Below are 21,376 nucleotides of genomic sequence, written 5' to 3' on the forward strand. Positions count from 1 at the left end.
TAGTGGAGTATGGTGGTGTTATGAGTGTAGTGTTAGATGGTAGGGTATTTACTTATTTTTCTCAAGCGAAGTATAAGGGAGTTGTACTCCAGTCTAGTTGGTGGTGGTAATGCAACATTTATTGGATGCCAGCTGCCGTTAAACCTCATCGAAGAGGCATTTGCCATTTGAAGTTCACCAATTTAAGTCAGCAGACAAACGAACACAAACCTTTATTCATTATCTGTCTTAGCTGAATAGCTACACAATTGGAATGCTCCACATTTAGGTTAATTGTGTGCATATTGTCAACATTCTACATTTAAAATGTTTTCTGTACAGCTGAAAGACTACATTTGTGTAAATTCCATGAATTAACCTATGAAGAGAAACCAAAGCATGTTCTACTCATGTCTATTGCAGTTGCTAGTTCATGTGTCATCAAATTTCCACTGACAGTTGTTCATTCTCATGTCATTAAGTTTCCAGGAAATGGCTCACCAGCTAACAGATTGAGCAGTTGTCTGCAACTCTTGCTTTACAAGTTAGACATAATAAGCACTAGCCAGATACCTGTTTCATACCTTCCTAAAAGCACATATTGCACTCATAGTAATACACTTTAAAGAATGAATGTCAAAATATGGTGTTTTTATTTTCTCATACCAGTTATCATGGGTTTCTGTCTTAGAGAATGTCTCTTCCAGTCTAAATCAATTAGTTGTAGGACATGGTGCTGCTGATCCAGGAGTTGCAGATCTTAGTCTGGGCACAACTGTAACCCCAGGACACAGCACCCTGCAGCTGCCCATTGCCCACCACGGTCTCCCTGAAAGAAGGAGGGGCAAGTGAAAGGTGGTTAGAGGTGATTCTTTCAATATTGGTTTGAAGCTGGTTAATCACAACAGATGAGAGCTTTTAACAAATCAAATGAAAAGGACAACAGTAGAAAGGTGTAGTATGAATTCAACTCAGGTTACCTGGCAAGAGTCCTTGCCTCCCTCCATGAAGCCAGCGCAGAACATGTGGAGGTGGTCTGTCCAGGGTAGGTGCTATTGCCGCTGCTCAGGATGGGGAGATCCAGGCAGAACAGTTGGTCGGGGTAGAAGGCTAGAGAGAGAAGCAAAACAGGATTAGTATATCAAACATTCTCCCTTTGGTTCTGAGTAGTCAGTGATATCATTTGGAATCAGTTTGATAAACAACGAATACTAAAAGTATTTGTGAGCATATTGTTGATGCTACTCACAGCCTCTGCTGGGTAGGTTGCCCCAGCCAGCGGGTGCCAGAGCTGGCACAGCTGCAGGGCATGACCATTGTGCACATGTAGCTGTTCAGGGAGGCGGGCTTGCTCAGCTTGACGTCGTTGTCCAGGTTGCGGCTATTGTAACTTGGGTGCATGATGACCTTCACTGAGTCACTAGCGGTTCTGGCGGGGGGGGCTGCCCCTGTGACAACAATTTTGGACCCCCTAAATGTGGAGTATGAAATAATTTTTATATAAATCTTTGCTATCGTTCTTTTTTTACATCGGTTGTTAGACAGTGGCAACGTCTAATGTAACTGGCCCCTCCAACAATACAACTGGCCCCAGCTTGGCCCCCCCCAGTTGAAATGGTCTAGAACCGCCACTGCCCTGAGTTGAACTGCTCAGTGCCCTCGTTGACGACAATGTTGTGTGGTCACCTAGACACACCTGAATGTGGCTGGGGAAAGAGGGTTAATCAGATGTACAAAAAAGGTTTAATGTCAAACTGTAAATGTTTTTGAAAACAGTTTCATCAGTCACTTACGACATGTAGCAGTGAGCAGCAGACACCACCCATGTGCTGGAGATCAGGGAGCCACCACAGAAGTGGTAGCCAGACTGCAGTGATGCCTGGTAGGATGCAAAGTTCTTTCTGCACTCATACCCTCCAACAATCTTGTCATCCTCAATGAGGACAGCGACTGAAATACAGACAGGAAGAATCTGTGAAATTGCATGGAAATACAACACTTGAAAACATAACAGTGCCTGTGTTCAGTAAATATTCACTATTCACTGAGTATTATCACAGGATGGACACCAATGCGAACTTAAACAATTTCTCTCAACGAGTAAAGCAAGGACTGACATGCAACGGCAAACAGAGCCAGGAGAATAACGTACTTCATGATTGTGTTTTTTGGTTGCTACACAGGACTCAATCACGAAGACTAACTGTTATATACCCACTCCACCGGCCACATTATCTGATCTTCTCAAGGATTTGCACTTCTGTGAACAGTAGGCCTATAGCTGACGCTCAGACATTACCCTACCTGGGAAAGAATTATGTCCACCTGAAGTGACACAGGCATCTGCATTTTTCTTATTATTTTCATACACACAACTTAGGTGGCAGCTTAGTTGTATATTTTGTAACACTTTTAACAATTGCATGGTGGGTGGTTCCGTTGTCATTTCCTTTGTCACAGGTGTAAAAAATGTCTTCCTGTTCCCTAGGGTCTTAACCCCAGCACAGTGCAGTCACAGAGCAGCAGAGACATATTAGAATACAGTGCATGTAATAGTTGAATTGGAATGACGGAGGAAAAGAACATGACGATGTCTGAGTGTATCATTGACAGCACAAAATGCTTTAAAAGGGAGGAACGAGACTGTGGTGATTCTGATGAGTGGACTACGGTCATATTTGTCAGTGTAGAAACCATGAAAGGACATGATTCTGGTACCAAGACAGAAGACACCACACCAAAGAGTAGACCTGGAGAAAGTAACTACGGCTCTGAGGGCTCGATGGGGAGACACTCCAGAGTCGCTGCAGCGTGTCTGGGCCTGCTGTGCCTTCTACTGGCTGGGACCATGGTCCTGTTTGTCTACTATAATGGAGTCACTGTCAGTTTGGAGGAGAGTTTATATTTATATGTTAGTTTATAGAACCAGCAACAACAACCTGACTGAACAGAGACACGAGCTACAGGTCCAGAACAAAAACATGGATAAAGAAAAGGCCGATCTAAAGAGAAGGTACAATATGCTGAATCAAACCTGCCTTGAAGAAGTTTGGTTCCAGTTTGTACTACATCTCTGACAGGACTGAATCCTGGGATGAGAGCAGACAGAACTGTCTAAAGAGAGGAGCAGACCTGATGATCATAAACGACAGGGGGGAACAGGAATTCATCTGTACATTTAAAATGTTTTTCTGGATTGGTCTGACTGACAGAGAGACAAAGGGGACTTGGAAATGGGTGGATGGGACACTAACGACCACAGGGTTCTGGTCTCCTGGTGAGCCAAATGGTGCCGCTATCGACTCTACTGAGGACTGTGCTGAGGTTAACACCATCAATGACCAAGAGAAAAAATGGAATGATCTCTGGTGTAGTGAACGGCGGCACTGGATTTGCGAGAAATTACCTGATCAGTAGCTCAACTTGGTACATGCTCTTGATAAACGCGCGCAAACACACCTACAGGTCACACACCATCTGCAAGACCGAAACAATTCCCCATGACATCATAATCTCACTGAGCAAACAGTACCTACTGTTCATGTCCAGACTAAACATCTATTATATTTATTGTGTTTACATTGTACCAAACGTATTAACCTTATGTTTATTTTTGTCATGTCTGCCATGTTTTTCCTGTCATATACCAAGAAAAATTCCTAATGCATAATAGAGTATTACATTATTCTATTTCATTTCTATACATTCTAGTCACAATCTAAAAATAATTTCCTGTCTCTGAATATTGGAAAAGAAAGCCTTTCATGGATTTATATCCAATCAAATACATTCCGAAAATGTTCAAATAATGAGTGACATTCTGCTGTATTTGTAACACCATCTATAATACTGTACAGCATCTATAGGTATTTCTGAGGTCAATAAACCAATAAAGGAACAAAAACATATCATTAGATTACAACAATTAGATATCAAGATCATATGATTAATGTTGTTATACAATCCATGGTGTTATACTGTTTGTTTTATAGCTCTTTTTTATATCAAAGAAACAGGCTCAGTAACAAACAGCCTATATTGATAAATTAAGCCGAGGAACTCTTGGTGACACTCTCCTTTCTGACCAATACTCGAACCAGTTGCAAAATGCCAGGCTTACTTCAAATGCTAGGTCATGAAACTCCCCCTTGTGGCCTCATAGTGAATCTATTTTGGAGAAAGTATGTGACACAAAATCAAGCACTGCGTATGAATACACATTTCTATATTGCTTCAATGAGGAGTCAAAAAAAGGGCAAATGTCTATTCATTTTAACATTCTAGGAATTTACATAGGGATGTAAAGTAATGCCGTTAAGCACACTTCCTCAGCTGAGGAGCCTCGTTAGCCATATGTCCGTTCACACACATGTTACTGTTTGACAGGTACCAATGGAAATGTATACATGCATGTCCTTGAGACTGACCAATGGAGGGACAGGGTGGGTTTATAAGGGGGCTCTGACAGTGGCTCAGTACCGAGGCAAAAACAGACAACCATGAAGGTCATTATTCTTCTCGCTCTGTTCGCAGTGGCATGTGAGTACCGGTATATTCAACAGGAAAGAATAAGTGGGCCAAAATCTTGGCGACTGCATGAAAATATACAACTCTGGATGAAGGTATAACTATACACTGCTTGAAAAGTTTGGTACATTTGACCTTTTTCTTTACATCCCCACTCAGTCGCTGCCCCCATTGAGGATGAGGATGACAAGATTGTTGGAGGGTATGAGTGCAGAAAGAACTCTGCATCCTACCAGGCATCACTGCAGTCTGGCTACCACTTCTGTGGTGGCTCCCTGATCTCCAGCACATGGGTGGTGTCTGCTGCTCACTGCTACAAGTCGTAAGTGACTGATGAAACTTTCTTCAAAAACATTTACCAAAGCCATCTACAGTATGTTCAACATGAAACTGTATTTGTCTGAGTACATCTGATTAACCCTCCCCTCGCTCTCTCCCCAGCCGCATCCAGGTGCGTCTGGGTGAGCACAACATTGTCGTCAACGAGGGCACTGAGCAGTTCATCGACTCAGTGAAGGTCATCATGCACCCCGGTTACAACAGCCGCAACCTGGACAACGACATCATGCTGATTAAGCTGAGCAAGCCCGCCTCCCTGACAGCTATGTGAGCACCGTGGTGAGCACCGTGGCTCTGCCCTCCAGCTGTGCCAGCTCTGGCACCCCTGTCTGGTCTCTGGCTGGGGTAACCTATCCGGCAGCAGCAGTGAGTAGCATTAACAATATGCCCACAAAGACTTTTGGTATTCATTGTTTCTCAAACTGATGATAAATTATATCACTGACCACTCAGAACCAAAGAGAGAATGATCGAGAGACTAATCCTCTTCTGCCTGTCTCTAGGCAACTACCCCAACACACTGAGGTGCTTGGATCTCCCCATCCTGAGTAGCAGCAGCTGCAACAGCGCCTACCCTGGACAGATCACCTCCAACATGTTCTGTGCTGGCTTCATGGAGGGAGGCAAGGACTCTTGCCAGGTAAGCAGAGTTGAAGCACTTCCACTGATCCATTAACAGAATTTCCAAAAACCATCCTTCAACCTTCAAACTGATACCCTGAAACAAATCTGCTCACCTTTCATTTCTGTCTCCCCATCTCTCTATTAGGGAGACTCCGGTGGCCCCGTGGTGTGCAATGGTCAGCTGCAGGGTGTGTGTCCTGGGGTTACGGCTGTGCCCAGAGGAACAAGCCTGGTGTCTACACCAAGGTCTGCAACTACAGATCCTGGATCAGCAGCACCATGTCCTCCAACTAATTGATCTAGACTGGAGGAGACATCTTCTCTAAGACAGAACTCTATGATAACAATAACTGTCATGAGAAAATAAATTATATTTTACTTTTAAACACCTTCGGTTATTTTTTCACTAACTGTTCTAGAGGAACATACACTATATATACAAAAGTATGTGGACACCCATTCAAATGAGTGGATTCAGCTATTTCAGCCACACCCATTGCTGAGAGGTGTATAAAATCGAGCACACCGCCATGCAATCTCCATAGACAAACATTGGCAGTAGAATTGCCTTGCTGAAGAGCTCAGTGACTTTTAAGGTAGCATTGTCATAGGATGCCACCTTTCCAACAAGTCAGTTTGTCAAATTTCTTCCCTGCTTCCCCGGTCAACTGTGCTGTTATTAGGAGCAACAACCGCTCAGCCGCGAAATGGTAGACCACACAAGCACTGGACAGCCGAGTGCTGAAGTGCGTAGTGTGTAAAAATTGTCTGTCCTTGGTTGCAACTACGGCTGTGGCGGTCATGAAATTTTGTCAGCCGGTGATTCTCAAGCAAATATCTGCCGGTCTCACAGTAATTGACCGTTAATGAACATAAATACATTTCGCATCTCCTGGCTTCCACACATGGCCTACATTGGCAGTAGAATTGCCTTGCTGATTGCCACTGATGCAGACTTTTGGAACATCTACATTTTAAAAAGCTTAATAAATCCATGTAATATAGCCTACACCATCATAATAAATCCATGATTTATTTTAGACAGATCTAAAGAAACATGATATGAAGAAAATGTAGTCTATTTCAGAACAACAGAATAGCATTTTTCTTATGTTAGGCCCTGATCTGGCTATGCCATATGGCTGTGGTCTACACTAGTTCATTTAGCAGACACGATTTGCTTAGAATTCCGTAGCATTAGTTTATAGTATGAAGAATACAATTGGACATAGCTGAATAAAATATATTTTCTCCAAACAATTTGAGGGAGTGCGCACATGTTTGTGTTGAGTGGTTAATCCTATATGCTTCATTTAGAGTTATGCAACTTCACTTGGGTTGTGTTTTGATTTTTAATACATTCTTGGCTGCATGATGCAACTAATGATGATTTGAAAAAAGTCACATGAAAGGCATGAGCTATGCTTTGTTTTTTTGCGTAGGTTGTACACACTTCATCAGTCTGATTCACAATTTGAAGAGCCTTGAATTCCCCAGCTGAATCCCCTTTCTATGGCCAAAATGCCCCCTAAAAAAATCCATGCTTTTTGCGGCCAGTGACCGTTGTGCCCTTGGGCTGAATACAATAATTACAATTCCCTTTTTCCTGGGTGCGTGCCGAAGCACCTCTCACTCACATGGCTCGCAGTCACGTGATTGGGTCTTTCTCACAAGCTACAAGTGAAGACAGACAACTGCACACATCCTATCGAATTCCGAGGCGCATGTTGAAGATATTGGAAGAACTGTCCACATTTACTTTTCGTCAGCCAACAAGGTGAGTAGGCCTAACAAACGACTATCCGCCGTAGTACAAAAGTTTACCTATTCCATTCTGTGCGAGAAATACATTTTCCAAACATAGTCTGGGACAGTTGTGGGATGCGATAGATCCCAAATTAATACAACCACTAGCATAAAAAAAAAACTGTTTTAAGCAATGAGCCTGACGGAACAGATGAGAAATTTTTGCTTAAAACGGTTGATAAACTGTTAGGCTATTTCTTCACATTATAAGCCCAGCAATGCGCAAACGGCAGAATGCTATAAGCACAAATGTTCCATTAGCAGGAAAACACCATTCTCAAAAGTGACCACAAATGCGATTATGCATTTAATGCTTTTATTATGAAGGTGCATTTTTTATTGTGAAAATTACCTGCCACAAACTTGAAACTCACGCTCTGCATACAGTATGTATGCAAGTTAGGCTCTACACCCGTTGTAAAGCGGATTAATGTGCTTAATTTTAAGCAGTTATTTGGCCACTTTAGTTGTGATACAAACCTTATCATAGCATATAGGCCAGGCTACATGAGGTGTGCAACTATGATTTGAAAAGTTGCACAAAAAAAAGAAAAAGCAAGCGCTGTTTGCCTTAAACTGGGCATAATTCACAAGCGATAATACTGTCTATCACTCACAAGTGATTGGTGACAATATCAGCCTATCACACTATTCTTGATTTAATCTTGTCTTTACATACAGTGCCTTTGGAAAGTATTCAGACCCTTTTATGTACTTTATTTATTTTCTCTTATACAATCTGATTTGAAATAATTGTGTCCCTCTAATTTCAACCAAAGTTGAAAAAGTTGTTTCATGAGTACATTTGTTATGTAAAGTATTCAGACCCCGTGACTTTTTCAACATTTTGTTACGTTACAGCCTTATTCTAAAAATGATTAAATGCCTTTTTTCCTCATCCACACAATACTCCATAATGACAAAGCAAAAACTGGTTTTTAGAAATGTTTGCTAATTTATATTAAAAAAAGAATATCTGTTTTTATTACATTTGCAAAAATTCTAAAAACCTGTTTTCGCTTTATGGGGTATCGTGTGTAGATTGCTGAGGATCATTTCTTTTTAAATCCATTTTAGAATAAGGCTGTAACGTTACATGTGGAAAAAGTCAAGGGGTCTGAATACTTTCTCGAAGGCACTGTATACTAAATAACATATGTGTGAAATTTGTTTTGATTTATAAATGGACCATTATCATGCAACTGTCTCGAAACAGGGGCAGCGGGGAGAAAAAAAACATGTCATCTATGCACTTAAATAGTGAATGGAGGACGCTATTTTCTTGGTTCATTTTCATTCCAGCCAGATAGGCTATACTCCTGTTTCAAAGAGAAGCAATGTGCTAAATATTAGGAAAGTTGATAAATAAATATAGTATGCCTAGCCTATAGAAAGCTGATGGGATCCTCATCTTTTTAATAGAGGCTATCACTCTGTTTTCTCAATTGCATAGCCTATAGAAATGTTGCATAACATAAGCTCATGGGCTCTCATTAAGTGTTTGATTAGATTTTTGATCACATTTGCATTGATGTCAGAGTGATAGAGAGACAATAGAGTGCCAGGCAGTTAGGAAGCTTGGTCTGCTACTAATGACCACCAGCAGCATCAGAGCTTGGAGAAGCCTAATTTCCGTGACTAAATGGTCACGTGGAATTTGACTGCCCTCATGACATGTGTGCCGGTAATACTGTCACCGTATCAGAACTAATTGCAACCCTCACTACCGAGTTCCAAACTGCCTCTGGAAGCAACGTCAGCACAATAACTGTTGGTTGAGAGCTTCATGAAATGGGTTTCCATGGCCGAGCAGCCGTACACAAGCCTAAGATCACCATGCGCAATGTCAAGCGTCAGCTGGAGAGGTGTAAAGCTCGCCACCATTGGATTTTGGAGGAGTGGAAACACGTTCTCTGGAGTGATAAATCACAATTCACCATCTGGCAGTCCGATCTATGAATCTGGGTTTGGCGGATGCCAGAATGCTACCTGCCCCAATGCATAGTGCCAACTGTAAAGTTTGGTGGAGGAGGAATAATGTTTTTTCATGGTTTGGGCTAGGCCCCTTAGTTAAAGTGAAAGGAAATCTTAACGCTACAGCATACAATGACATTCTAGACGATTCAGTGCTTCCAACAGTTTGGAGAAGGCCCTTTCTTGTTTCCGCATGACAATGCCACCGTCCACAAAGCGAGGTCCATACAGAAATGGTTTGTTGAGATCGGTGGGGAAGAACTTGACTGGTCTGCATAGAGCCTTGACCTCAACCCCATCGAACACTTTTGGGATGAATTGGAACGCCGACTGCGAGCCAGGCCTAATCGCCCAACATCAGTGCCCAACCTCACTAATGCACGTGGCTGAATGGAAGCAAATACACACAGCAATGTTCCAACATCTAATGAAAAGCCTTCCCAGAAGAGTGGAGGCTGTTATAGCAGCAAAGAGGGGACCAATTCCATATTAATGCCCATGATCTTGGAATGAGATGTTTGATGAGCAGGTGTTCCCATACTTTTGTTCATGTAGTTTACATGTCGTAGTACAAACATTATTGCTATCAAAATTATCAAAAGCTGGTTTGGTCTGTTTTCATCCTATCTTTATTCATGGCACAGGTGAATAGCTATTCTTTTTTTATGTGAATCTCTAATAAATATGGTCATGCTTTTATTTTGAAAACTACTCCATTTTGACACTCGTGCTTTTCAAGTTGTTAGGGCCGGGACGATACCAGTATCGTGGCAAGGAAACAAAACACAAAGTGGATTTAACTTCTTTGGGGAAACAGCCTTGAAGTTGGAAATTTCATCCAGAATCACGTATTTATTTTCAATGCTATAGCTTGGAAAATAAAAGGACCAAAGAGTCTGGTCTGCTTCGCATTTTCATTTTTGGCATGTAAAAAATATTGCGATACTGGTATCGTCACAGCCCTAAAAGAGATATTAATTCAAAATCGATTTTGTGAAGATTCTGTTTCTTGTTGGAGAAAGTTGGCATAAGGGTTGACACTAAGACCTACAATGAAATTATAGGATAAATCTCATAAGTGACAAGTCATTTCTTCATTAAACAACTTTATAAATAGTTAGTCAAGGCCCTCCTGGAAAACAATCCTATATATATACACATCACTCCAACTTGCCTCTTGTCCTCTTCATCTTGGTATCTATGCTCCCAGAACCATCCTCTCTCAGCTGGCGTGTGCCTCGGTGCAGTGTTTGGTCAGGGTGCTTTCCTGTATGAATCTCTCTCCACAGGAGGAGCAGCGATAGGGTCGTAGTTGACCCCTGGCAGGTCTAGAAGTCAGGTAGGCATTCCCTGGTGAAGTAGGTGTCGACAGGGATGGGGGGTGCTTGGCCGTCATGTGACGTTCCCAGGTTCGAGGGTCATTGAAGATGATATGACAGTGCTCACAGCTCGTTGGACCAGCTCGGTGTTTTTCATTGTCCATACCTGAAATACCAAGCCGACACGGTGAAAGATCTGTTGATGTGTCCTTGAGCAAGACAGTTAACCCTTATTTGCTCCAGGGGCGCCGTACTACTATGGCTGACCTTATAAAACAAAACATTTCACTGCACCTATTCGGTGTGTGACAATAGAAACGTTGTAATTTTTTTTAATAAAACACAAAAAATGTATAATTATAAAACATGTGAAAACTGAAAGAAATAATAAGTACATAGACTGTATTAAAAACATTGAAAAATTCTATATACCCTCAGCCTCTCCTCCGTCTGTGCTTTCTTGGACAGAGTCTTCTGGGCCAGTGGGGGGAAGACTCCACTTGCTGTGGGTGCGTTGGTGAGCTGAGAGCAGGCAGGAGGAGGGAAACGTACGGTCGCAGACACAGCAGGCAAACACTGTGCGACCTCTGAGATGTCGCTCATACTCTACTGGGTGCTTGAAGCGTAAATGCCTCTCTTCTGTCTCTGCATCCTGAAAGGTCATGAAACACTGGTGGCACTGAGGAGACTGGGGAGGCTGGGCTACGGGAAGAGAAAGCTAATTAGACAGGGTCAGGAGAACCAGTGGATACACAAGTGATGTGGTGATTTGCTGCAAAGAGGAAAGATTGTCAAATACAGGTAAATACTGAGTCATTGAAAAGAGAAAATAACAAGATACATACCATATCTAGATCAGAATAATCGGTTTTAAGACACCAGTTCACAGAATTCCAAGTACCTTGCAAATGAGAGGTGAATCCATAGCCTAAACAAGAGGAAATACTAATAAATAATCAGCCTTACCTGAAACTCTGGTTGAATCATTAGAGATTACTGCAGTGCTTCCCTCCTCTTCCTCTCTCACCGCCCTGTCCTCCTCATCCTCCCAGATCCTCTCCTCTCCGTGCTGTCTCTCCCGGTGGCTTCTGAGTGCTGTCAGGTTGCAGAAGCTCTGGCTGCAGTCATGGCACTGCTGTCGTTCAGCCACAGTCCCGCGGCGGCGGGAGTGTGAGCGCTTGTGGGAGGCCAGCTTGCGCAGGCTCTTGAGCGTCCGTCCACAGACCCCACAGACGTACTGGGACTGGCCCATGTGGCTGCGCTTGTGCATGATGAAGGCTGTGGGGCGGAGGAAGCGGTCGCCACACACTGGGCACCGGAACTCCAGTTTGACCTTGTGGCCGTGGGCGACTCCGTCCTCCCCCGCGATGCCTGTACAACAGTGTCCCATTAGCTGCCAGGAGGAACTGAAGCAGCGCTGACAGAGTCTGCAGCGCCAACTGGAGTCTGACCCAGAGACATCATCAGTCTCAACAGCAGACCAGCACCTCTCCTCTGTCTTTCCCTTCCTCCTCTTTTTCTCCTCCTCTGCTTCTTCCAAGGTGTCTGTTTCCTCAGGGAGTTGGTCGCCGGGAGCTGGAGTTGAAGCGCGACCGTGATTTAGTGGGATAGCAGGAGCGAAGAATGTAAATGTGTTGAGAATCAAGAGGGAAATAAGAGACTAATATATTGTATCGTGCTGTAAAATTATCAATACTACAATTCCGTTTCTGTGCAAGTGTTGGCTTGCAGGCTCCTAAACACTTATTTGGACCCACCTGTAGTGTCTTGTTCTAGGCCCTCTTCTTGCTCCTGTTTGATGAGCGTGTCAGATAACAGTGGATCATTGGACATCTGCTCCATATGGTCTTCTTCCTCTTGTTTAACGATGACCATCAGCATGTCACCATCCAATGTCCCTCCTTTACCACATACTGTCTCCATCCTATTGTATTCTTTGAGATTAGTAGGCACATCAATAGGGTATGATCAAAAAGAAATGGCTTTAACATTTGGTCCTTATTGCTAAGGCTTATTATTAACAGTCTGTCAGCTGTAGAACCATACTCTGGTCACCGATCAGACTACTTTCCCAAATATGGTTAAATAAAACGTGTAATTTCTTCAGTTTATAGCCTACGCAGTAACGATAACATATTTTGGTCAAAACAGAACACCTTCTGTTTAGTTTCCGAGGATAACTCGGTAACTAATTTGTACAAGATATCGTGGACAGAACATGGCTGTGACCGTCAATGACCTCAAATTCTGTCGCCTACCTTGCCTGCTCCTCAAGATTCAATGGATCCTCTGTCCCTTGCGGTTAAATGCACGGGTGTAAAATATTTCAAAGATACCGGTAAACTACATCTCTTGTTTGCAGTAGAATAAACATATTTGCATTATAACTAAATTATATGCATGTTCTCCATGTTTGACGTCAACCGGTGCGCATCCGATGATGGGATTGTGAAGAACATGTTTTTTCACCCCATGTTTTGACAGTGGCATGACTGATTTACTGCCGCCCATTTGGATCACGCCCCATTCTGTCGTCTGTAACCGTAATAAACTATTAGCGGCGACTCACCATTATAATAAAGCTTTATCACAATTTGACACTATACATAAGGGCGCAAAAAAATACAATCCCTGAATAGTAATTACATTTAATAACAATTGAAATGAGTCTCACATATGTCTTAAAATTAAAATGTAGTCCATAACACATCAATCTGATTTCAAAGTTATAAAAGTCTTGAAAAATGTTGAATCTTACGTTGACTCCCCATCATCTGGGGAAAGTTAGTTTGTTCTCCACAGTGAGCAAACGACATTACCATTCAATACTTCCATGAGAGCACTGCCTTCAAAAGGGCATTCTACAACAAAATAATTCGAACCAGCAAGTGAATCCCACATGACATGTGTCCTGTTGGCCTACATATGTACTTGTGCTAGGCTATATGTCTGTAATTAAATAAGCACAACATTAGAAAGGTGGCTTTTATTCTTATATGACACAATAACTGAGTGAAACTAGAAAGTAAAATATACAGTATGTAAACAGCTGTCAGTTCATCAGCAACAGAACAAGAACTGCTTTTCTAAACAAAATAACTTTCTGTAAACATGAGGGAATGTAGGCCTATTAGGTAAAAGACTAGAGTATTGGCAGTGAAAATATTTTTCTTGCATAAGTTACAAATCAACACTTAACCATAGAATAAATGACTAACTTGCAAAACATGAGGTTTCTAATTTTCTTTTAAATAAATGGACAGAATAAAGATGTATGTTAATCACTTGTATTGGTAGGCTAAATTACAACATTATTTTTCATCAGTTGAGAATCAGTCTGACAGTAAGAGGTTAACAATGACATTAAGAGGTATGACAATGTTCCATGATCAAGCATTGTAATTTACACTCAAACTTCCATTGAAAAATAGATTGCAGGCCATGATCTGTCCTCGTCTCAAAACCTGCTACAACTACTCAAATGTATAAAAGCACTGACCATCTTTTCAGATTAAGGGACACCCGCCAAAGAAAAATAAAATACTGTCAACTTAAAATTGATCATAGTGTAAGTAATTCAAATAACAACCAAAAGTAATCAGCTTCCCTAATGACCAACAAGCAACCAGAGTAACAATCTCCACTCAACAGAATATTCACTCAAACACATCAATACAACAACCCCTTATGTGTTAAAAATTCCACTTTTGTTGGTTGACCTATAAGTCATTTCTAAACTGATAGAGGTAAACCTCTGAGAAAGAGATGGGAGGATAACGTGCCTTTGTGATGGAAAAAGGTCCCTTATTTTCACTTCTTACACCTCTCCCCTGGCATGCTGCAAATAATGCTCATAGAGTTGTGAGACAGCAGGAAACTTAACACCACACTCCGCACAATCCAAACCCCCCATTGTTGCCTTGTCCTCCTTTGATCTAGCAGCACGTTTAGTCGCATTCCCATAAATTCTACTCCGCTTCCTGTTTACATTCCCATCTTTTCTGTCAGGGTATGGAACGGTCTCTACCTGTGAGTACAGTGGTGATAGAGGGCTTGCGAGCGGCTGGGTGGAGGCATATGACTGGAGGCCTGGTTGGAAACCTGGGTGTTGCATTGGGGGAGGCACGGGTATGAGGGGTGACAGTGAATGTAGTAGGTCTGAATGATTGGAAAAGTAATGAAGGCGATGTGAATCTTGTGGGTGGTTTGCTTGAAGAGGCGGAGAAGGGTAGTAGGTATGGTGGAGTTCCTGATGGGAGTGTGTTATGCCACTGTTCATGTGAGGGTCAAATCCATTCATGTTGGAAGGTACATCATGTTCATGTGTCGAGGGAGAGTAATCATAGCAGTCGTCCTGGATCCACATACTGTGGTCACCTGGTGAGGAATGGCAAAGCTGATGATTGAAAAGCAAATCTAGTGTCCTGAAGCTGGTGTTGCACTCCTCACATTGATAAGGCAGGCACTGCTGCTGGTCAAGTCCTTGGAGAGTTTTGTTTGGTCTCTCATCGATCCACTGGTACTCCGGGTGTTCTCGCAGCATGTGCTGCTTGTAGGGCCCAACGAAGCGGAAACCTTGGCGACACTTTGGACATGAGAACCGTCCTAGTTTCTGTCTGTGGACTCGCTGGTGAAGCCAAAGCTTTTTCCAGCTTTCCAGGGTCTTTCCACAGCAGTCACAGGTGTAGCTCTGACTGTGGGCATGAGTTAGCATGTGGGCTCGGAGTCTCCCTGTGTGTCTGAAAAGTCTTCCACAACGTGGGCATAAGTACTTCCTCGGGTCAGATTTACGATCTAGACTGTTCAACTTTGATACAAGGGGGGTGAGATTGTTTGTGGGTATAATGCATGTTTGGAAGGGGCGCAGAGTTGTAGCAATGGCTTTATTGGGATGTGTTTGTGAAGACAGACGACCACTTTGTTTTTGCTGTGAGGTAGGTTCACAGTTCAGCAACGAGGCAGAGGAAGCTGAACTCTGTCCAAGGTTCTGAAATGGTTGACTATCAGCAGCTGCAGGAAATACTAATTGGGTGACTGGTGAATGACTCTTGACTGGTGAATGACTCTTGACACTTGGTTGCTGCGATCTTTGCTGATTAGGGGCTCTAGGTTTCCAAATCCTAAATTCAGATTTGGATGTCATCTTCTCCCCCCTAACTTTGGTGCAATATTGGTGGTGCTCTTCAAATTCTGACATCACACTAAACAGCTGGTCACAGAATAAACAGCGAAAGAGCTTCACACCAGCATGGGTTTTCAGGTGGGTTTTGTACTGACGCCTCTGAACAAATCTCTCTTCGCAGATGTGGCATGTAAAAGATATGAAAGGCTTCTTCCGGCTCTCTCTGTCATTACTCTCCCTCAGACCCTTGCAGGGATGTTTTTTTGCAGACGACAACTGAGTGAAACTCTTTCCACACCATGTGCAGTTGTAAGGCTTAATGGACCAGTGTGTCACCTCATGAATACGAATTGATGAGCGATTACTAAAGGCTTTCCCACATACTTTACAGATATATGGTTTTTCTCCAGTGTGCATACGTATATGAACCTGCAGACCAGACCAAAAGGGAAATACTTTCCCACAAATGTGGCATTTGAGTATCCCCCCCTTTCCCCTTTTTATCCTTTCTTTCAGAGAAACAAGGGGTGTATGAGTGGCCTCATTTCTGTTATCCTTCGTTTTACTCTCAGACTCAGAGTCCTGGTTCGGGTTCTGCGAGTGCCACTTGCAATGAGCAAGCAATTCGTTTGAATTACTGAACTTCATTTTGCAATAAGGACACTTCAGAGGCTGACAGCGCCTGTTATGTTTCTTGATATGACTTTTTAAGTTGGATAGCTGGGCAAAGTCTTGGTCACAATCAATGCACTTATAGGGCCTTTCGCCTGTATGAGTGCGTAGATGGACGGTATATACAGACACAAAATCAAAATGGCGTCCGCAGTATTCACACGTTTTCCCTGTTCCTTTTGGTCTCCCTTTTGGTCGACCCCTTGCCTTCGGACAACTGCTTGTTGGGTTATATTCAGTTTCATCGCCTACACCATCTCTCTCTTTCTTGATTTCCTTACTTTTGAATTCTTCACCTTGTACGACATCTGATTTCGAAAAGGACTCATGCGACATAGTTTCTAATATGTTTACATCAGTGATGATTGGATTTTGATGACTCTCAGGCAAATCTTTAAATCCTTCATCTGTTGACTTACTTCCATTTGAAAAGCTGTCATTTGTGTTACCCTCATACTCCCAAGCTAACTCGCCACAGTCCATCTCCTTTCCAACATCACCTTTGCCTTCATCGGCTTGCTTTGACATGGTGTCTGGATCTCCCTGTGTGGTCACACTTTGGAGTCTACCTCTAGCATCAATGCACCTTTTCCTCTTTCCTTTTTTGTATTTAGTTTTTCCAAAAACGAACCGGGACCGCTTTCTGGGAGCAGTGCCAGCAGTTTCTCTGCGTTTGTCAACTTTGAGTGGCTTTTTGAATTCAGTGCCATCACAACTAGTATTACAGGGCTCAACCTTCACACTGGTGTCAGTGTGGCCTTGAAAAGACATAAGACAATTTGACTGTGCCAGGGAATTAAAATCACCCAGCTCTATTTCAATATCCTCACACTTCACATTAGACATCATCTCAGCAGTCCCACTTGACCTCCCACCTCTCTGAGAATCAACGCGACTAAGTGACACAGACACATGCCTTGCTATATAATCTAGTGAATGCTCAGTCTCAATCTTCTGATGTTGTGGTGGAATATCCTGAGAATTCACAGATGCTGTAATAGAACATGATTTTCTCTGTGATTTTCTCTGTGCTAATGCAAACTGTCTCACAAGCGTTGTTTTCTTTGATGGTCGTCCTACTCTGTGTTTTGGCTCAACAGGAGCTTCCTCAGGCTGAGGACCAATGTTTCCTCTCTTTTCCTTTTCAGATAGCATCTCATCAGGTTCCTTTTTAATTACAATTTTTTCTTCTGTTACATGGGATTGTTGCACTGAAATAGTGTTCATGGTTCTTCCTGGTCGTTTCTTGGTCGACCCCTTTGGTCGTCCCCTTTTCCTTTTTGGTTCCAAGGGTGAGATAGCCACAGGGCTGGATTCAGCTGGTTGATGGTCTTGGGGGGACGAGTCAAGAACAGACACCGCTGTATTGCTTGGTTCACAGTTTAGAGGTATTGCTTTTGTTTCAATAGCTCTGAGAGACGTGTCATCCCTGTTTTCTACACAGTTTGTAGTAAAAGAAATAGCATTTGCTCTGTCAGACTTTGTTTCACTCCAATCCTTTGATTCTGCAGTGCTCAGATGAGAAGAACTCTCCTCTGTTTGTAGCACAGTATGCAGCATCTTTACCTTCTTGTGAGGGCGACCACGTTTCTTAACAACGTCTACCGCTGCTGGCCTTGTTACACCCACCAGCTCTTTTGTGATACAGTTCAATGTTTGCTCACTCCCAGTAAGTGATAAATGCACTTCAGGATTGGCACTTTCACATTGAGTTCTAGCATGACCAGCAGCAGGTGAATAAACATGCATTTTCTCCATGTTTGCCTGGGTCTTTGTGAGCTTTCTTCTGTGATTAATGTCACCAGAGTTTACCTTTCCAGAATTAGGATGGACAACCGAAACAGGGGTACCTGGTAGTGACCGTGTGTCAGAGGGTTCAGCTACCACTTTGTTCTGTTGGCTTCTACTTTCTCTCTGTAGTTGGGGTCTTTGTAAGGGCTCCTTCATTGGGGGCATGTTATGGCAGTTGTCTACCTCCTTTCTGATCTTCTCTTCAGATGGCTGTAAAAAATATATATTTTAAAAAAGGGTATAACGCGTTAATTTTCTTTTGCGCCGGTCTTAGTTTTCATAATCAAATATAGAAACAGCCAAACGCAGCACATATCGCACAAATATATGGGTATGCTACTACTTCCAACATACATGAGTGACTTTCTTATGCTATTTTAATACTTACTGTCTTTATTTTTAGGCAGGCTCTCTGGCGGGACTGATGAGGAAAATATAAATGTTCAACGTAGATCCTCCAATAACAGCCCAGGCAAGAACGATCATTCAGCTTTTGTTCAAACCACGCGTCTCCTCTTCCACCACAAACTAGCCAGGTAACCCCCACTACTGTTCCCAGGTACCTAAACAGAAGAAACAGAGGTTTGAGCCACGTGATTCTACATCATAACATTGAAAACTGTCTTGGTTTAATGAACTAACGGTCATGTTATGTTGTATTTGGAGTTTACTTCCCCTTTGCACGCAGAAATGGTAGTCTTTCTAGGGCCCCTAACAACACAATCCCCCCCGCCCCGTGGGACCTCTGACAAGAATGGCCAAGAACACCCCTTCTATAGATTGGGACAAGACAGGGATGGGGCTGTGCCACTGACTTGAAATCATTTTTAATAATAATTTAACAACCATACCACTGGTACCACTACATTTTGCATCTGTATTTTCGCACCAGATTTAGCAGCCTGTGCAACATTTTATCCCCATGCTGTCATTCAAATTGTCTCACCAAACAACAGCCTACATGCATCTCACATACTCACACACTGATGTAGTGTTGTTCTGTTGGGTTTGAATGTTCCAACTTGTGTCTTCCATGTCTTGAATCAAATGGATAGGTTGTAGGGACCACAACCCATAGACTGGCTGACATCCAGATGATCTAATTGAAGTGAAAAGAACTAGCTACGGGAATTCCCAAATCAAATCGATTCCTCTTGTCACTGTAGGCAGCTAGCTACAGTGCCTTCAGAAAGTATTTATACCCCTTGACTTTCACATTTTGTTCTATTCCAGCCGGAATTCAAAATAATAACAATTCTCACCCTCCTACACACAATACCCCATAATGACAAAGCGAAAACATGTTTATTGAAAATTAAATACTGAAATATCTAATTTACATAATTATTCACACGCCTCAGCCAATACATATTAGAATCACCTTTGGAAGCGATTACAACTGAGTCTTTCTGGGTAAGTCTCTGAGTCATGTGACAAACTCATTCCATGGAGGGCCAAGAGTCTGCAGGTTTTCACTCTTCCTTGATTGATGAATTAAGGTCACAGATTAATAAGGAGCTCCCCTCACCTGTTTGTCTAGGTCTTAATTGAAAGTAAAAAAACAAAAACCAGCAGGCACTAGGACCTCCATGTGAATGAGTTTGACTCACCTGCTCGAAGAACTTTGCACAGCTGGATTGTACAATATTTACACGTTCTTAAAAAAATTATTCAAGCTCTGACATCTGACAGGATGATTGTTGATCATTGTTAGACAGTCAATTTAAAGTCTTGCCATAGATTTTGAAGCCGATTTAAGTCAAAACTGTAACTAGGCCACTCAGGAACATTCAATGTCATCTTGATAAGCATCTCCTGTGTATATTTGGCCTTGTGTTTTAGGTTATTGTCCTTCTGAAAGATTAATGTCTCCCAGTGTCTGTTGGAAAGCAGACTGAACCAGGATTCCTCGGGCCTGTGCATAACTCTATTCCATTTATTTTTTTATTAACAAACAAAAAAAACTCAAGTCCTTGCCAGTGACAAGCATACACATAACATGATGGAGCTACCACCATGTTTGAAAATATGATGAGTGGTACTCAGTGATGTATTGGATTTGCCCCAAACATTACACTTTGAATTCGGGACATAAAGTACATTTCTTTGACACATTTTTTGCAGTTTTACATTAGTGCCTTATTGCAAACAGGATGCATGTTTGGAATATATTCTGTACAAGCTTCCTTCTGTTCACTGTCATTTATGTTAGTATTGTGGAGTAACTTACAATGTTGATCCATCCTCAGTTTTCTCCAATCACAGCCATTCGACTCTAACTGTTTTAATGTCACCATTGGCCTCATGTTGAAATCTCTGAGCAGTTTCCTTCCTCTCCGGCAACTGAGTTATGAAGGACTCCTGTCTCTTTGTAGTGACTGGGTGTATTGATACACCATCCAATGTAACTAATAACTTCACAATTTTTACCCATCTACCAATAGATGAGGTAGTCATTCAAAAAAAGATGTTAAACATTATTTTACAGAGTGAGTCCATGCAACTTACGTGACTTAAGCACATTTTAACTCTTGAACTTATTTAGGCTTTCCATAACGGGGTTGATTACTTGACTCAAGACATTTCAGGTTTTCATTTTTAATTCATTTGTAAAAAATTTCTAAGAACATAATTCCACTTTGACATTATGGGGTATTGTGTAGGTCTGTGACAAAATCTCAATTTAATACATTTTAAATGTAGGCTATAACACAACAAAATGTGGAAAAAGTCAGGGGTGTGAATACTTTCTGAAGGCACTGTATGTAGCTGTGTCAACTAACGTTAGCTATAGCGAAATTCTGCAGGTAGGCCGACATGTTGGAAAACATGCTCTAAATCCAGTTAGCTAGCTAAAGGAACATGCACACCATAACTAGATCTGTTTCATGTAAGACTCGCAGTTACTCACCCAAAAATGTGTTAGTGCAAACTTGTCCTCGAACCACCAGTTAAAAAGCTGTCGACATGATGAAAGCTAGCTAGCTAATGTCAACATACCGTTTTGTAGTTACAATCCGACAAATATCAATATTTATAAATAATGCATTGCACATAACATGTTTGTTTTCGCCAACGTTCAGATACAATGGTGTGCCATAATTTTAAACGTTAGCTTATTGTATTCGTGATTCAATTGTTTTTTTTTCTCCTCACTCAACATCCGGTAGGCCGGAAATGGTGTCGCGATGCCTGCCTACCTCATCAAAGATGGACAACCGGT

The 21,376-nt window shown here is 42.2% G+C and overlaps 2 protein-coding genes and 3 pseudogenes across 8 annotated transcripts; 2 read left to right on the forward strand and 3 right to left on the reverse strand.

Annotated features, from left to right (window-relative positions):
• Window positions 1-197: 197 nt before the first annotated feature.
• Window positions 198-2,136, reverse strand: LOC106578159 (trypsin-3-like; annotated as a pseudogene). Its single transcript, XR_014382543.1, has 5 exons — window positions 2,097-2,136; window positions 1,773-1,929; window positions 1,229-1,450; window positions 960-1,089; window positions 198-808 (listed from the first exon to the last, which is right to left on the reverse strand). The product of XR_014382543.1 is annotated as a trypsin-3-like (transcript).
• A 92-nt stretch (window positions 2,137-2,228) lies between these two features.
• On the forward strand, window positions 2,229-4,508 carry LOC123735627 (uncharacterized; annotated as a pseudogene).
• A 185-nt stretch (window positions 4,509-4,693) lies between these two features.
• Window positions 4,694-5,855, forward strand: LOC106577702 (trypsin-3-like; annotated as a pseudogene). Its single transcript, XR_014380457.1, has 4 exons — window positions 4,694-4,828; window positions 4,948-5,211; window positions 5,349-5,485; window positions 5,615-5,855. The product of XR_014380457.1 is annotated as a trypsin-3-like (transcript).
• Window positions 5,856-6,582: 727 nt separating this feature from the next.
• LOC106578144 (uncharacterized) lies at window positions 6,583-13,079 on the reverse strand. 2 transcript variants are annotated; one of them, XM_014156780.3, is made up of 5 exons: window positions 12,827-13,079; window positions 12,326-12,492; window positions 11,535-12,143; window positions 11,001-11,270; window positions 6,583-10,734 (listed from the first exon to the last, which is right to left on the reverse strand). In XM_014156780.3, the coding sequence occupies exons 2-5, from the start codon at window positions 12,489-12,491 to the stop codon at window positions 10,472-10,474; spliced, it is 1,308 nt and encodes a 435-aa protein (XP_014012255.2). In that variant the 5' UTR covers window position 12,492; window positions 12,827-13,079; the 3' UTR covers window positions 6,583-10,471. The 2 variants fall into 2 exon arrangements, with proteins under 2 accessions (XP_014012255.2, XP_014012246.2); XM_014156771.3 differs by having other exon boundaries at window positions 12,326-12,502.
• A 460-nt stretch (window positions 13,080-13,539) lies between these two features.
• On the reverse strand, window positions 13,540-21,338 carry LOC106578103 (uncharacterized). 4 transcript variants are annotated; one of them, XM_014156710.3, is made up of 4 exons: window positions 21,065-21,338; window positions 19,134-19,252; window positions 18,542-18,716; window positions 13,540-18,363 (listed from the first exon to the last, which is right to left on the reverse strand). In XM_014156710.3, the coding sequence occupies exons 2-4, from the start codon at window positions 19,241-19,243 to the stop codon at window positions 14,386-14,388; spliced, it is 4,263 nt and encodes a 1,420-aa protein (XP_014012185.2). In that variant the 5' UTR covers window positions 19,244-19,252; window positions 21,065-21,338; the 3' UTR covers window positions 13,540-14,385. The 4 variants fall into 4 exon arrangements, with proteins under 4 accessions (XP_014012185.2, XP_014012177.2, XP_014012194.2 ...); XM_014156702.3 differs by having other exon boundaries at window positions 19,134-19,275; window positions 21,065-21,337; XM_014156719.3 differs by having other exon boundaries at window positions 19,134-19,271; window positions 21,065-21,333.
• Between the last annotated feature and the right edge of the window lie 38 nt (window positions 21,339-21,376).

This window comes from Salmo salar, chromosome 02 (assembly GCF_965601325.2).
Source record: "Salmo salar chromosome 02, fSalSal1, whole genome shotgun sequence".
Classification (NCBI taxonomy): Eukaryota; Metazoa; Chordata; class Actinopteri; order Salmoniformes; family Salmonidae; genus Salmo; species Salmo salar.